At 35.8% G+C, this 17,601-nt stretch overlaps 1 protein-coding gene across 17 annotated transcripts in view; it reads right to left on the reverse strand.

The window, feature by feature from the left end:
- Positions 1-17,601, reverse strand: part of scrib (scribble planar cell polarity protein) — a 327,417-nt gene that overhangs the window by 229,367 nt on the left and 80,449 nt on the right. For all 17 annotated transcript variants that reach the window (XM_088256718.1, XM_088256722.1, XM_088256716.1 and 14 more), the window contains exon 3: positions 11,292-11,460. In XM_088256718.1, coding sequence (XP_088112844.1) covers positions 11,292-11,460 — 169 coding nt within the window. The remainder of the gene's footprint in view (positions 1-11,291; positions 11,461-17,601) is intronic.

Consider the following 17,601-nt stretch of genomic DNA (forward strand, 5'->3'; position numbering starts at 1 on the left):
TACACTTTATTAACCACTTGAGTTTATTTAAGACAACTAGTTTCGGAAGCTAAGCTTCCATCAAACTAAGCTCACATTAATCCGAAACTTGTTGTCTTAAATAAACTCAAATGGTAAAAAAAAACAAGTTTTTTTCTTTAATAATTTCATGTAATTACACACACATTTCTTATAATGATTAAAGAAAACACTTCGTTTTTTACCACTTGAGTTTTATTATAGACTACATGTTTCAGAAGTTAAACTTCCATCATTCAGGTCTGTATAATAACTGATAATGGTCTGTATAGTTATTATACAGACCTGAATGATGGAAGTTTAACTTCTGAAACATGTAGTATGTAATAAAACTCAAGTGGTAAAAAACGAAGTGTTTTCTTTAATCATTGTAACATGTCTTACCACAAAGTTAATGCCGAAACAATAAATAAAACACATTTCTTATGTTTTAATTACAAAATTTTATTTAATTTCGTGGTAACATGTCTTACCACAAAGTAAATGCCGAAACAATAAATAAAGTATTAAAATTCGTTTGATGTACATGAAAATCTGTATATATTTTTAAAAAAACGAGTTCCATTGACTATGAAATTATGAACACCCGATAAAAAACAGTCGTTCCATTCTTGAGCACTTGATGCTATAATTTTATCAATTCATTTTGCAGCAAAGTTCTCAGCACTTCCGGACCACAAACGGGAATTACTGTAGAAAGAAGACTAATACTAAAGTTTTATCATTTGTTCTACAACGGACCCGTTGTGTACTCTTTCTCCATCTGCAAGTTCCCACGCGAGAATACGAAGATACATGACTTAAAGTTACAGCCGACAATTTGTGCAGCCCACGGAGCATTTTGTTAAGGTTAAAAGTATAATAAAAGCTGATATAAAAGATCTCCTGTATCTAATAATTCCCCCGTGTGAAGCTAACTGGAATAAAGTTGTTCCGAGGGCTTAGCGTCGAGACAAAAGGTCTAAGTACAGGTGTATTATGCATTGTGCTCCATATGCACACATCACGTATCTATATAGATAGCCCTCGCGCAGTCCGATAAACCTTTGACACCATTTTTCTCTAATGCGATATGGGAAATCAGCGGAAAACCTCGTATATCAAAGTCACCTAGAACGCGGATTCGATTTGATATGGGCAAAAGTCTGCAGAAACATTCATATACTCGTATCATATACATAATAAAAAAAATTAGAAAAACTAAAAAAAATGTGCCCACACTGAGTTTTTCCGTGCCGAAGACACATTTTACATTATTCGTAGATTACGCGTATTACATCAGAGTAGAGATTCTGATCTCTCCCTTGAGACTCAAATTAGCAAAACAACAAGTACATGTTTTTATCAGCTAAGGCAAATTAAAAGCATTCGCAAGAATCTGCCAGTTGATGCTGCCCGTCAATTAATAAATGCGTTTGTAATATCGAGAGTAGATTATTGTAACGGTATATACACGGGTCTACCAAACAATAAAATGACTCGACTGCAATCAGTGTTAAACGCAGCAGCGAGACTAATTTTTGGAATATCTAAATTCAGTCACATCACCCCACTACTTCACAATCTCCACTGGTTACGCTTTCCCGAAAGGGTTGAGTATAAACTCTGCCTACTCATGTATAAATCAATACACAATATGGCTCCAGAGTATCTTAAGGAGCTGTGTATTCCAGATGAATTGGTTGATAGACGTCTCACGCTTCGATCGGCTACAACATCTGCAATGGGCAAAGTTATCTTACCAGCTCGCAACCAACGCACTAAATTTGGCGAGCGTGCCTTTGCTGTTGCAGGACCGACGGCGTGGAATGCTCTTCCACCAATGGTTAGAAATAGTGAGAGTGAGATGATCTTTAGAAAAAGACTAAAAACACATTTGTTTGCTAAATCATTTCCACCATAATATTTTCCCCAATTCATTCACCGTGAAGCGCCCTTGAGGTATTTTTTTACGAAAATGGCGCTATATAAGTTATCCAAATTTATTATTTATTATTATTATTACATACTTATGTAAATGTCATTAATACAATACTCGTAAATTACATATATTACATACTTATATGATCCGTAATTAATGTAAAATAGAGCTGTTTATATGGCTTATGATTATATCATATCATTGAGATAACTAACTAAAAACTAACTAACTAACCATCTCGCCCCTTCCCCACAGCGGTAGGCAGAGAATAGAATGCCACACCAAAATCTTTGCCTCTTCCACGTGCATGCATCTCCTCATACATATCAGATGATTGCATTTTAAAAACATTACATGATTTATTATTAGAATAAAACCAATATTTTTAGCTTTTCCACTGTTTTTATTTGACCAGCGACCGGGTTTCGTCGTTACCGACATCATCATACCAGTCTGATGATGTCGGTAACGACGAAACCCGGTCGCTGGTCAAATAAAAACAGTGGAAAAGCTAAAAATATTGGTTTTAATCTAATAATAAATTAAAAATGCAATTCCATCACGAAGTGTCAGTGGATAATATAAATCTATTAAAAAAACATTACATGATCAAGTATTTGAAATATTTGACCATGACATCAAGTTTTCCTCGGTCTTCCTCTGCTTGTATTAGCAAACGCATTCGCCTCATAAATTCATTTTATTATCCCTTCTTCACTGATTCGCTTCACATGCCAAAACATGTCACGTTAGATAAGAAAAAATTAGAAATAGTGGTATATACGAATTCAAATTTAAATTAAAATGGATAGATATTACCACAAAGTGATTGCCAAATCAATTAATGGAAAAAAGGAAGAAAAAAATATTGTTTATTTATTGAAAATAAATTAAATAGTTTTCGAAATTGAGTCCTCCTTTTTGCACTAAGCTCTGGATTTCTTGCAACACGTTCTGACACAACACCGCATTTTCTATCTACCATGTTACAGGAGGATAACCCACATTTCCTATGTAATTATGCAACAATACACAATGCAGTAAAATGCAGTGATAAGAGCACCGGGGAGATTGCGGGTAGGAAACAATTATACAACAAGAAAAATGTATTACAGTATACAGTAACAGTTAATCCGAACGTAAATTGTGCATTGGGTAGATCGAATTAGGGAATCGTTCGGATAACTGAGTCTATTGAAAAAACTGAGAGAAAAAAAGGAAATTTAGATTTATGAAAATGTGTACGACTCCGCAGTGTAATGGTCAGGAGTCTCGGCTACCGCACTGGAGGTCCTGGGTTGGATTCCCTGGGGGATGGGGCGTCAAATAAATATTATTTCACAAGTTTGTTTTTGCTCTCCTGTAAAATTTGGTCTGAGACAGATATACCCCTTTGCCTTTACACTACCGAAATATACTATATTGTGTAGGGCAGGGGTTTCCAAAGTGTGCGCCGTAGAAAGTAAAGAGGGGCGCCGTGAGTCGATCCTCTATCATTATCCGAAACCACAAATATTCTCGGGTACCTATAAAGCAAAAATCTCTAATTTAAGCCCTTGCATATTTCTACGTAATAACTATTATTGAAGGTACCTATTTCTTTCGACTATAATATTTATAAATATATATATATATATATATATATATATATAATATATATATATATATATATATATATATATATATATATATATATATATATATATATATATATATATATATATATATATATATATATATATATATATATATATATATATATATATATATATATTATATATATATATATATATATATATATATTATATATATATATATATATATATATATATATATATATATATATATATATATATATATATATATATATATATATATATCTTTTCCAAATAGTAGGGCGCCGTGACAAAATACTAAACTTGTAAAAAGATTGGGAGCCCCTGGTGTAGGGCAAGTCGTATACAGAGTACGGAGTGGGTACAGTCTAGAGCCGATTAACCGGGCGATAAGGTAATACGGTCGGCCGTGAGAATCTTCTCCAGCGCCGGGCAACGGGCAAAGCCGACTGCCGCCATATCAACGGTACACTGTACACTGCATATTGCATTGCGTGTAATTAGCTCAGCGGCTACCGGGCGCTAGGCGGAGAGAGTCACGACGAAGAGGCCCCAAAAACTACCTTCGCACTAAGCAACTGTTCAAATTATGAGGCAAAGTCTAGATTCTAGTCCATTTCGTAATCTTGAATTACTATTCTCTCGCGTTGCCACATAATAGTACCTAGTAACGAGATGCCGAATCGGATTATTAATAGCTAACTAAGTAACATATATATTATTTTGGGAAATAAAAACGTTTTTCGATCCACTCACAATGTGAGTGCATCAAAAAACATTTTTATTTCTCAGAATAATATGGTATATCACTATGATCCACAAAGTTAATGCTCTAAATATGGTGGCTTGGTGGGTCTCTGCAAAAAAAAATAGTTCTTAATATATAAATTGTGATTTAAATAAATGTATCCAAATAAATAAAAACAATAATAAGGTCAAATTTCATTTCATTTTTCATTCTATAGCCAAAGTGACATCGTCTCATTTAGAATTATTTGAAAAGATACTTTTCCAAGGATATTCACCGCTTCTAGTTTCAATAATCCTTTCAATGTCAATCTTCAATATTCAATCCCTTCAATCTAGTAAAAAGCTACAGTTTATGAGGAGAATGGGTGTCACCAACAGCGCCCAGAAATATCTCGGACCTTCCAACACGTTTAGGTGAGATATTAAACATATTTTCAAGTTTTTCCTATCTCTGTGTGTACTGTATTTACACTCCTCGGCCATTCCACCCCGTGTCCCAATATCCGACCAATTTCCGGTTACGTACGAAGCGCCAGGCCACAGGAAGTCCGTAATGGCGGTCGATACCTGTAGGCAGGCCTTGCGCCGGCCTTAGACTTTTATCGTCATTTTCATTTTTCCCGACAACTCTGATGATTTTAAACGCACAAAAATTACAACATTTTGAGTGTGTCCAAATACTTGTACAAAAATCTGGATCATCTCCAATTATAGGAATTAGAAGTCAAAAATACAATAATATGAACACTAAAATTATTTCATTTATTGTCCGCCTCCGTAGTGTAATGGTCAGCACGCTCGGCTACCGTTTTGGAGGTCCCGGGTTCGATTCCCAAGGGGGGTAAAATAAATATAATAATAATAATAATAATAAAACCCTTACCCGCACCCCAATGGTGCATAGGGCACTGCGTCATATAAACGCAGTGTTATCTTGATGGTTTACACATGAAGGAAAGGTGATCAGCCCTCCGCTTCAGGTACCAGTCCAGGGTAATATTGAATAAATATGACAGTGAAAAAATCACTTATATTTATTTTACCCCCCTTGGGAATCGAACCCGGGACCTCCAGAACGGTAGCCGAGCGTGCTGACCATTACACTACGGAGGCGGACATAAATATAAGTGATTTTTTCACTGTCATATTTATTCAATATTACCCTGGACTGGTACCTGAAGCGGAGGGCTGATCACCTTTCCTTCATGTGTAAACGATCAAGATAACACTGCGTTTATATGACGCAGTGCCCTATGCACCATTGGGGTGCGGATAAGGGTTTTATTTTATTATAAAATTATTTCAATAATTGATTCGGCAATTATTTCAAAAATTGATTAGTCACTTTGTGGTAAAAACTATCCATTTTTAATTTAGCTTTTACTTAGTAAAAACTATGGTTGTATTAACCAAGTAAAACTTACATTGAAATCATACAAAAATAGTCTCACAATATTATGAGTGTGTCCAAATCCTTGTTCACAAATCTGGGTAACTCCAATTGGTAGTTATTTTTACATTTAGACATCTCAATGTGCATGAAGAAGAAGAATATTAAAGTCTTTCATTTTCACTTTTTTTTTAAATATGTTAGTTATGTAAGCATATAACCATTCACCAATATTCTTGTCTACCGGTTTCGGGATGTACCCGTCTCTTCGTCAGGACAATTACTACGCGTCACTATCATAGTACTTTTCAGTGTAGTTGTAAGTGTGTGAATAATAATAATAATAAAACCCTTATCCGCACCCCAATGGTGCATAGGGCACTGCGTCATATAAACGCAGTGTTATCTTGATCATTTACACATGAAGGAAAGGTGATCAGCCCTCCGCTTTAGGTACCAGTCCAGGGTAATATTGAATAAATATTACAGTGAAAAAATCACTCATATTTCTTTTTACCGCCCCTGGGAATCGAACCCGGGTCCTCCAGAACGGTAGCCGAGCGTGATGACCATTACACTAGGAGGCGAACGAGTGTGTGAATAGTGCTATGGTAATGACGTGTAGTAATTATGCCATTCTGTGCTTTTGTGGATTTGCAGAAAGCGTATGACCGAGTTGATAGAACGAAGCTATGGAAGGTGTTATCTGAGTATGGGGTAAGCAGTAAACTTATCCAAGGCATAGCATCCTTGTACGAGGATAGCACTGCATGCATAAGGGTAAGTGGTTCATTTTCATCCTGGCTTAGCATCTCTAAAGGTGTTAAGCAGGGATGTGTAATGTCACCGTGGCTGTTTAACCTATACATGGATAATTGCATGAAAGAACTGAAAGATTTAAATGTTGGAGCCAGAATGAATAATTTGACTGTCTGTTGCCTTTTGTATGCTGACGATGCTGTTCTTCTTGCCGATAGCAGAGAAGACCTGCAGGCGTTGGTGACAAAAGTGTATAATGTGTGCAAGGAAAGTGACTTATTGATGAATGTTAGCAAATCTAAGATTATGGTTTTTGAAAGAGAAGAATGCAGATCTAAATGTGAAATATTGGTAAACGGAGAGATTCTGGAACAGGTAGATGATTTCGTGTATTTGGGTAGTATGTTTTCTAGGGATGGAAAGATTGATAAAGATATAGAAAGGAGAGTGAATGCTGGGAACAAAGTGAACGGTGCACTGAAATCAGTTATAGCAAATAAAAACCTATCAGCGGAAGCTAAACTGGCAGTGCACAACGGAGTCCTGGTTCCAACTCTAATGTATGGAAGTGAAACATGGAGTTGGCAAAAGAAGGATGAAAGTAGACTGAATGCAGTCGAAATGCGATCTCTCAGAAGAATGTGTAACAAAACGATGTATGATAGATGTGCGAATAGTGAAATAAGGAAAGAATGCAAAGCTGAGATAAGCATTATCGATAAAATTAAGAAAGGTGTGTTGAGATGGTTTGGACATGTAGAACGAATGAGTGAGGAAAGAACGGTAAAACAAATTTATGAGGCGAATGTTAGCGGGAAAAGAAGCAGAGGAAGACCGAGAAAAACATGGCACGATCAGGTATGCCAAATACTTGAAAGTGGTCAGGTTAGGAGTCGTAACAATCGGCGGGTATGTATGAGGAGATGCATGAACGTGGAAGAGGCGAAGAATGTTTGCAAGGACAGAGTGGTGTGGCGCTCTATTCTCTCTGCCTACCCCTGCGGGGAAGCGGCGTGATGGTTAGTTAGTTAGTTAGTTTTTTAATTATGCCATAGCACTATTCAGTGTAGTTGTAAGTGTGCGAATGGTGCTGTGGTAGTGACGTGTAGTAATTGTTCTGACGAGACGGCTACTATCCGAAAGCGGTAGACAAAAATCTCGATGAGTGGTTATATACTGACATTCTAACATTTTTGTAAAAAAAAATATTGACCTTATTTTTAATTCACAGTCGTAAAAGGAGTACATACTTTTGACAATAGAATACATCTTTTCAGATTATATCGCGTAATACTTTATATATAAAAGAAAAGAAGATTTTAGAATGTAACGGTGGTTAAAACGTTGGTAGGAGGGAATATTGTATTACACGGTATAACTTCTGGTATAAAAATTGGTATTCTTTTGTTAGCGGTGACCGTGGAAATTAACGTTATTATTTAGTGCTTCTTTGTTTTTAAAAAGTAAATGTATTCGTATAATATGTATCTGAAATAATGCACACACATATTGTCCTGTATTTACTGCACATTTGGAAGGCTAGATAAAAATATATTATCAGAATGTTACCTGTCTGCGATCAACACAAATATATTTTTTTTTATCATAATGTAACTAATAACGAGTATGATATTATATTTATAACGCAAATGTGGTGTCTTATGATGAAATATTGTTGATGTCTAGTAATAGTTATAAAATTATATAGTTATACAATACTTATGTACACGAAAACCTGTAATTTTATATATTTTTATATATATATATATATATATATATATATATATATATATATATATATATATATATATATATATATATATATATATATATATATATATATATATATATATATATATATATATATATATATATATATATATATAATTGTACACATATTGTCCGCCTCCGTAGTGTAATGGTCAGCACGCTCGGCTACCGTTCTGGAGGTCCCGGGTTCGAATCCCAAGGGGGGTAAAATAAATATTAGTGATATTTTCACTGTAATATTTATTCAATATTACCCTGGACTGGTACCTGAAGCGGAAGGCTGATCACCTTTCCTTCATGTGTAAACTATCAAGATAACACTGCGTTTATATGACGCAGTGCCCTATGCACCATTGGGGTGCGGATAAGGGTTTTATTATTATTATATATATATATATATATATATATATATATATATATATATATATATATATATAAATGTCTCTAATATATTTATGCAGACGAGCGATTGCTGAGAGAGCGAGCGATCTAGCGAGAGCTGGAAGATTCACTTCATCGAGGTGGAGAAATTGAACGAGTCATATTATTGTGACTGGACCAAAGACATACTGGACTCACATACGCATCGCAACGCTCAACTCTGAAACGATTCATCAAAGGCGGCGCACTAAGGTATAGAAATATACATCATTATTAGGAGCGGAGAGAGACGTGAAGAAATGCTATTTTGGTATCACAGAGCGTGGAACTTGCTACCGACATTAATACAAGTACTCTACATAAACACAAATACTCGTTATATTGACCAGGGCCTGTTCAAAAGCTGTCTGCTCGATTCGGTAGGTTTGCAGTCAAAAACCCACCACAAGCGACAAGTTCAAATAAACTCTATTTCAAGAAGACATTTTCCGTCCTTCCTTCTCAGCCATATTTTGCATAACTAAACTTTTTAATAATAATAATAAAACCCTTATCCGCACCCAAATGGTGCATAGGGCACTGCGTCATATAACGCAGTGTTATCCTGATCGTTTTTACACATGAAGGAAAGGTGATCAGCCCTCCGCTTCAGGTACCAGTCCAGGGTAATATTGAATAAATGTTACAGTGGAAAATCACTTATATTTATTTGAGCCCCCCTGGGAATCGAACCCGGGACCTACAGAACGGTAGCCGAGCGTGCTGACCATTACACTACGGAGACGGACAAATTTTTACACCTTCGAATATTTAGTTACCACGCAATGTTCTCGGCTTGATGACGACTGGATGCACATAAAAAATAACGTGTATTTCCCAATAAAATAATTGAATTGGCACCTAAGATGTTGGACTGCTTAAATGCATCATACGATTGCGATAACACTGCATCACAATAACTCTGTAAAACTGTAACTATAGAAGGCATGGCCTAGTGGACGTTGCCCATGACAGAAGGACTTACAACATGAGGACGAGCAGCGCTGACTCCAACAGTCAACAAAGACGATAAGATGAGATAAAACCAGGAAGAAAAAGAAAATAACCTTAAACGATCACTTCTTGACTTGCCATTTATTAGTAAAATGAATTGATTCCGAAACACTTGTTCCAGAATGTCACGAAATATGTCACCGTGGGAACTAAATGTTGCGACGTCATGTCACGGTCATTGTGTCACGATCTCGTCAATGGACAGAATGTCCATTTAAAGAAAAAACTCTCGGAACAAAAGTTACAACAAAATATTCATGAAATTATGATGACCGACACGATTTTCGCTGATTACCATTAGTTGTGCATCTTGACCTAGAACATCATAATTGATATTATAAATAATAAAAAATAAAAGACACAACACACGATTTTTCTTAAATGAACAAATAAAATTAAAAAAAAAAAAAAAATTTAACTTCTTCGTGCAAAGCAAATGAATTGGATTCAAGCAAATGAACATGTAACGAAATGATGCAATTAAATTCATTGCCAAAATTACTATACACGTGCCACAAATATGGTATTTGCAAGAATGGTAAATTGATTTTTTTTTATCAAACTGATCGAATATACAAATAAATTTTTTATCAAACTGATCGAATATAAAAATAAAAAAAAATAAAAAATAAAAATAATAAAAAAATAATAATAATAATACGAATATACTTGATTTAAAAATGTATTTTTAATTTAAGTTTTACTTAGTAAATACCACTATTTCTGAAAATCTACTGTGACAAGTGTTTCGATGCATTCCGCATCATTTTCAAACACCGTATGTGAAGCTAATTCTAAATTTTAGATTTATGTATTAATTTTAAATCAAACACAGATTTTTTGAGTCTACTACTTAGTTCTACAAATTAAACGCCAAGTCAATAAATAAAAAAATAAAAAAATAAAAAATAAAAATAATAAAAAAACTAAATTTTAGAATTGGATCCTTGGGACGTTGAAGGTTGAAAAATGAATTGTTTTGTGTTCATCAGAAAGAATCTATCCAATGCCTAAAACTGGTGGTGGAACTTTCCGAAGAAAAATACAAGCAGTACTACTGAAATCGGAGTGTGTGGAGATCTCTGAACAGACTTAAGGGAGAGTTCGAAGACTCAAAGACATCCTCTAAGAAAATCTTTAGAAAAAAACTTCTTCAATAAAATCACAGTGAAGCGCCCTTGAGGTAATAAATAACGAAAATAGCGCTATATAACATAAATTATCCCAAATTATTATTATTATCATGGTATCGTATAGGCCACTGCCGAGGTAGCAACCTTCTAGGTCAAAATGCTGTAATAGCGACCACGAGTGGCAACCTACTAAGTCAATATGCTGTAAAATCAACACGAATGGCAACCGCTAGGTCAAAATGCTATGATGTCTATTACCAGATATGTGAAATCAAATTGAAATACAGTCTTGAATTATCCACCTTAATATTGTAGCTTGTGATACCGACGCGAGTGGCAACCTATTAGGTCAAAATGCTATAATACCGACACGAGTGGGAACCTGCCAGGTCAACACGCTATAATACCGACACTAGTGGCAACCTGCCAGGTCAATAAGCTGAAATACCAACACGAGCGGCAACCTGGCAGGTCAGGACAAGAAGCAGGAGGCAACTCACCAGCCGAAGTCCGTGGGCAGGCACGTGAGGGACATGTCGTTGAGGCCGAGCACGGTGAGCGCGCGCAGCTGGCTGAAGCCCTGCGGCAGGCGGGGGATGGGGTTGCTACTGAAGTCCGCCACCTGCAGCGCGCGCAGGTGCTTGATGTCCTCGGGGATGTCGGGAATATCTGCAACAACAACACACACGACTGTTAGGAAACCAATCAACACCATTCGCGACTAGACTGGGATGAGAGGAGTGAAGCCTTTGCCATATATTGAAAGCTGTCTGATGCAGAAGCATCTAGGCCTTCTGACAGAACTTCTCTTGCATTTTCGATAAATTTCGCATTTTAGTTTTTTTTTAATGTTTTGCACGATAATGTCTGTCAGGAAGCCTAGATGCCTAGATTCATACGGTTTTAAACATGCCGAATATGATTTTTTTTTAAAGTTGACTTTACATATGGCACGATCATATGACGAAAACATGGCACGATCAGGTATGCCAAATACTTGAAAGTGGTCAGGTTAGGAGTCGTAATAATCGGCGGATACGTGTGAGGAGATGCATGAACGTGGAAGAGGCGAAGAATGTTGGCAAAGACAGAGTGGTGTGGCGTTCTATTCTCTCTGCCTACCTCTGCGGGGAAGCGGCGTGATGGTTAGTTAGTTAGTTAGACATTACATACAATTTCCATACATATTTTCTGAAAGGTATCAAGGTAAAACTGTAATACTATCACTGTTTGACATCAGATTGCCAATACATTAGTGTTTACCAAAATATCACGTCGCTACAAAATACAAAGAGTGATGTTTGTTGATCGGAATACAAAAAAGCTTTACGATAGAAAAAAAAATAAAATTCAAAACAGATCGAGTTTCAGACAAACGAGGTAGAGAATTTTGTAAATAGCTAAAAATAAAGAAGAGCAGATACATAAAATGGATGTCCTGGATTGAATCTCAAATGTATTTCAAACATATTTGAAGGGGGTACTGGGGACATTAAAACACAAACAAAAATATATGCTATTATAGGTATAAGATGTAGTGGATAACGGGAATTACTACACAAACGAAAATATATGTGGCGAATGTGAGCAAGAAAACAGAACGAGGACGGCCGAAAATAAAGACTTGGCACGATCAGATCAATCACAACCTAAAATCTGGTGGTGTCAAAAGTCTACATAATCGGAGGGCATGTATGGATAAAAAGGAAGCTAGGAGTGTATTTAAGCACAGACGATTGTAGCGTTCCATCCTCTCTGCCTACCCCTGCAGTGAAACGGCGTGATAGTAGTACAAGTATTCGGCTATCCAAACTTAAAACACAGGAAGGGACATTTTTTTGTAGTACGTTTTTTTGCATTTTTGGACTAAGTAGAATCTACTTAGTCCAAAAATGCAAAAAAAAAACATACTACAAAAAATGTCCCTTCCAGTGTTTTGAGTTTGGACAGCTAATTACTAGACACAGTTTTTCACAGCTTGGGTTGGTGTAGGTAGAAAAAGAGCAAAAACCATGATTCAGATTTCAAGGTCTCTGAATCCATAATTTCATAATAATAAATGTCCCAAAAACCACTCGACAAATTTACGTCCTTCAAACGAGACACTCCGTCTAAATTTTTGACAAAATATATTATTTATAGCGCCCCGTAATTTGATAGCGCAATCGGAGGATTTGAGGGGCGCCAAGTTTGCTGAAAGCATGAAAGCATGCACACTCGTGCTGTTTGTTTGAAAACCCTACCCCGCTGAAGGAGGGAACTTAAGACGAAACATAAATAATTGCGACGGGTATTAAGTATCTGGCATACAGCGCAGTAGAGCCGGCAGGGTGGTCAAGTGTCGCCGCGGCACTCAAACGGCTCCAGCCGTGCGGGGAGCGTATAACTACTCCACTCGAGTGTCCCTTTTGTTTCTGTTCAACAGACAGCGGTGGATGAGCCATGGAAATCTAAAAATAAACACTCAAATGACATGTTCCCGAGCCATTTCGCGATAGAGCCTTTTCCGCTATTTGGTCGATGCCACGAACCTCACGCAGTCACGCCAGAACCAGTTTAGACTGATACAATATGACAATATTAATATTACTTATTATATCGGACGCTGGATTATTCACATCACGGGTGAGATGTCAATTTAAAGGTGTTTCACATATAGCTCACTCCTTTCAACAACTTCAAAAAACTAAAAAAACTTGATTTTTCAGATCGTTTTTGAATAAAATGTTTTAAAAATAAATACTAAGCCACTTATTGAAATTTTTACTGTGCAACAGATCTTTTTAGGTAAAACCTGAAGGTTTTTTCTCCATTTGAAAAATATTTAGTATATTTATAAAAAAATATTAAACAATACCTTTTCTTCAAAATGCAAAAACAACACTTTCTGCCCTGTAGCGGGTAAATATTATGTTAAAAATATGCTGCTTTTGCTGGGATATAGTACATTTTTTGGGCATTCCTAAAACATGCGCAACTGAAAATTGATTTCTTTATATATATATGACGTTGATGAAAGGAGTGAGCGATATATAACCATGACCATGGCACAAATTCAAGAATTTATGCAATATGGATGTTCAATAATGAGCAAAATGGCGAATGTTACACAAGTATATCGTGTATAAAGTGATCGCTTAAGCTAGCCAATTGCAAGGTCGTAAACCTTAGGATGTTCAGACGTTCATCTTCTATTATAAAAAAAAGAACGATACATGTTTCGTATCAAGGTGAGACACCTTCAAATTGATATAATTTGATCGATAGATATTTTCGCTACCCCTAGGAAAATAAGATTTTTAAGTTTAAATTTGACTTACTTTAAAATACACCAATTTCTTAAAATCTGCCTCGACACGTGTTTTGAGGTAGTATTTTTCTTGAACAGGCGCTATATAAATAAACCAAAATGATTATTATAATTATTTTCCTATAAATTTCCCCCCCCCCCAATTGTCCGTAGTGTAATGGTCAGCATGCTCGCCTACCGTTCTGTAGGTCCCGGGTTCGATTCCCAGGGCGTTTAATAAATAAAAGTGATTTTTTCACTGTAGTATTTATTCAATATTACACTGGACTGGTACCTGAAGTGGAGGGCTGACCACCTTTCCTTCATGTGTAATCGATCGAGATAACACTGCGTTTATATGAAGCAGTGCCCTATGCACCATTGGGGTGCGGTAAGGGATTATTATTATTATTATAAATTTCCCACAGAATACAATATCAATACCATAAGTATATTATTGAGGAATTATTTTGATTGTTGTCTGTTTAAAGGTCTGGTATTATGAAATACATATATATATGCAGAAAACCCAATTAAATTTTCTGAAAACGTAGAATTTCCTTTCATAAAAAACAGAAGCTTATTTGAGTAAGGGAAACGACTTAAGTATTCTTTAAAAAGTTTTGAAATCCACCTTCTGTATTGAAAATGAAGCGAAGGCTCAAAAGCGCTTAGGGCCAAACATCCTTGGGAAAACGGAAAAGAGCTTAAATCTACAATGAAGTAATACTAAGGCGAATTAATAAAGTTGCGGGTTCGAAAGATAAACATCGAACTGAAAAACGCCGAGGGACAGTGAGCAATGAAAATATTTTAGGCAAATCTTTAGTAATATCGCATTTATTGTCGACAATGGACGGATAAATAATAAATATACCGGTCTTACCGATTGTAAACTCAGAATACCAAGTATTACATTATTAAACTTGCAAGTATTACATTATTTAGCTCATTGAAAACGTCTGAATAAATCCGAATGGACTCTGTAAACGTTACAACATTATATCAGAAAAAAAAAACAAACCAAATATCGCAAGACCCATGAAATTAATTCTTGTTTTTGTGAGACCAAGAATGTTAAAAGAGGTTGAAATGGAAATAATGAAAAACACGCTTTTTACAACATTTTCTCATCGAATCATATTACGAAACAATAAAATGCATTATTTAAAAAAACGGTTTGACACTTGTATTGTGCATGATTTTGCTTGCAAATATGCTTTGCTGGACAATGTAATTTTTGACATCTCAACATAGATGAAAAAGAATATGAAAACCTGGGTATATAGAAGGCTTCCGACCTCTCATAGGCTGGTTAAGTTATCACTTTACACACGTGTAACATTCACCATTCTACTCATGATTGACAACCAAAGAACTAAAAAATTTGGAACTCATACATATATCATAAATTTCAGGACGCTTTATGTTTGAGATCATGGAAGATATCTATGGTTGGTTCAACAAAGCTTTTATTTAGCAGAAACCCTTTATTCAGGTATATGCAAAATACTAAACGGATGGGAGACAAAGTATATGCAATAGTACGTGCTGGGAAACGCCTGAGAACATGATTTTAAATTTTTACGCAGCTCGTAATTTGACCACATGTCGTGAATTAAATGATCGAATCCAACTACCAAATTGGAACAAGGGTTTCTTTTTGAAAAGTCCAATCCCAGGTGATATTCATTTTAGCTTGATTTCGCCTTTAATAGAATGCGAGAAAACCGTGTTAGGCGTCCCATAATAATCTGGAAATAAATTCATCATTTTGGCAAACGATTGGCCAATCTGGTTGCACTCATAAACGGGGAAATAAAGTTATTTGCGGTGAACGCGGCGCGCGCGATGCGATTCCGGCCGCATTTCAATAAACAAACGTACCGCTTGACGGACGGCCCCTCGCACCGGCCGCCCGTCAACTAGCGCCCGATAAATTTAACAAACAAGCCTCGGCAATATTGGCAAACTGGAAAATAAACGGTAAACAACGACACGACCATAACCGCACGGAAAATAGAATCCCGTACGTGTGTAGGCGGCGTAAGTCGCACGTGTGGCGAAGGCACAACCTTCGATAAGCTCCGCGGTTTTGGCATCCATCCGTCTATAGCCTATATGATATCGTCGGCCTCATTTTCAAATCGGGCAACTAAATAAATCGTCGAACATTTAACGTTACTTTAGAATCTAGATCGAAGTCGTACCGGGGGAAAATATTCAAATTTCCTTTTAATCAAGACCATTCATTTGTTCTAGGCCAAATTTTCAGCAGTATCTCATTATTGGCACTGCCAATTTAACCAATAAAAGGTTGTATAGAACATTTTCCCGAGACTCCGTCAGACATTTTACAACCAAAAAATGCGTTCAGTTGCTATCGGTGGACGGGAGACAGATATCGGTAAAAATATATTTCAGATTTTTAGTATTTTTCATGACTCCTGAAATTTTAATTTTTCGTGATTTCAGGACCTTACAATTAGTTTTTTTTCCTTTATATATTTTCACAACTCGTGTGAATATTTAATTCACCGTACATAAAGTAAACCTTGGGAGATTTTTTCTGCCGTTGGACACAATTAAAAAAGGTGATATTGAAAACAAGTTTGTACATTTTGCGGCAATTCATTTCTTCCCATACATTTCTTCTCGATTTTTTTGTTCTTTATTTCTTCGATATAATATCGTTAACTTTTTTCCACAACTTTTAACCGCTGAATACCGATAAAACTATGATTTAATATATTTAAGTCTGTACTTTTTTGTTAAATAATTTTCATAAAAATCCAAAACCACAAAGTTTGTATTTCAACAATAAATTATATGCTTAGAGATGTTTCAAGGAATAAAAACAAATATTGTACCAAAAAAAAGGAAAATAATCATGAAATATGGTTTGAAAAAAAGGCACGAAACTTTGGCGAAATATCTGAGAAACTTTCGATATAAAGGAAAACCCCTTTAGAGTGTTCGAGCCTTCTGCGGTCCTTTGTGGTAAACTATTCGCAGGATTTACGTATCCTAAACTAAAGCATGACAAATTCGTCGAGCTTGACAATGGAACAGGGAGCGATACTTGAAAAGTTTGTAGTTTGCTTCAGGCCTAATCGAGTGTGAAGAAGAAGGTCTCAACAGCACGTAGTAAAATACAGACAGCTAAAATTGTGCAAACAAGCTGAAAATTCCAACCTACGTAATATGATTAAGACTTTTACTTGGTAAAAACCGTCAAAATCTATCATGACACGTGTTTCGATGCATTCAAGTAATTCACCGGTATTTGATAATGATAAATGGGTCGACTTGTGTCACCGAGTAAATTTAAATGAACAGTGGTATTTACCAAATAAAAGTCAAATAAACGCAAAATCTAGGTACTTTATTTTTACAACATTTCTCATAATGTTGTAAATATAAGCTTAACTAATAAATATGAAAATGACATTTTCTGGCGTTTCTCATGTGTGTGATTAATTCGAATCCTGCGAACCTCACATACTAATAAAAGAGTTTCT

The sequence above is a fragment of the Brachycentrus maculatus genome, unplaced genomic scaffold (assembly GCF_059751285.1).
Source record: "Brachycentrus maculatus isolate JH-2025_06_01 unplaced genomic scaffold, ASM5975128v1 h1tg000065l, whole genome shotgun sequence".
Lineage (NCBI taxonomy): Eukaryota > Metazoa > Arthropoda > Insecta > Trichoptera > Brachycentridae > Brachycentrus > Brachycentrus maculatus.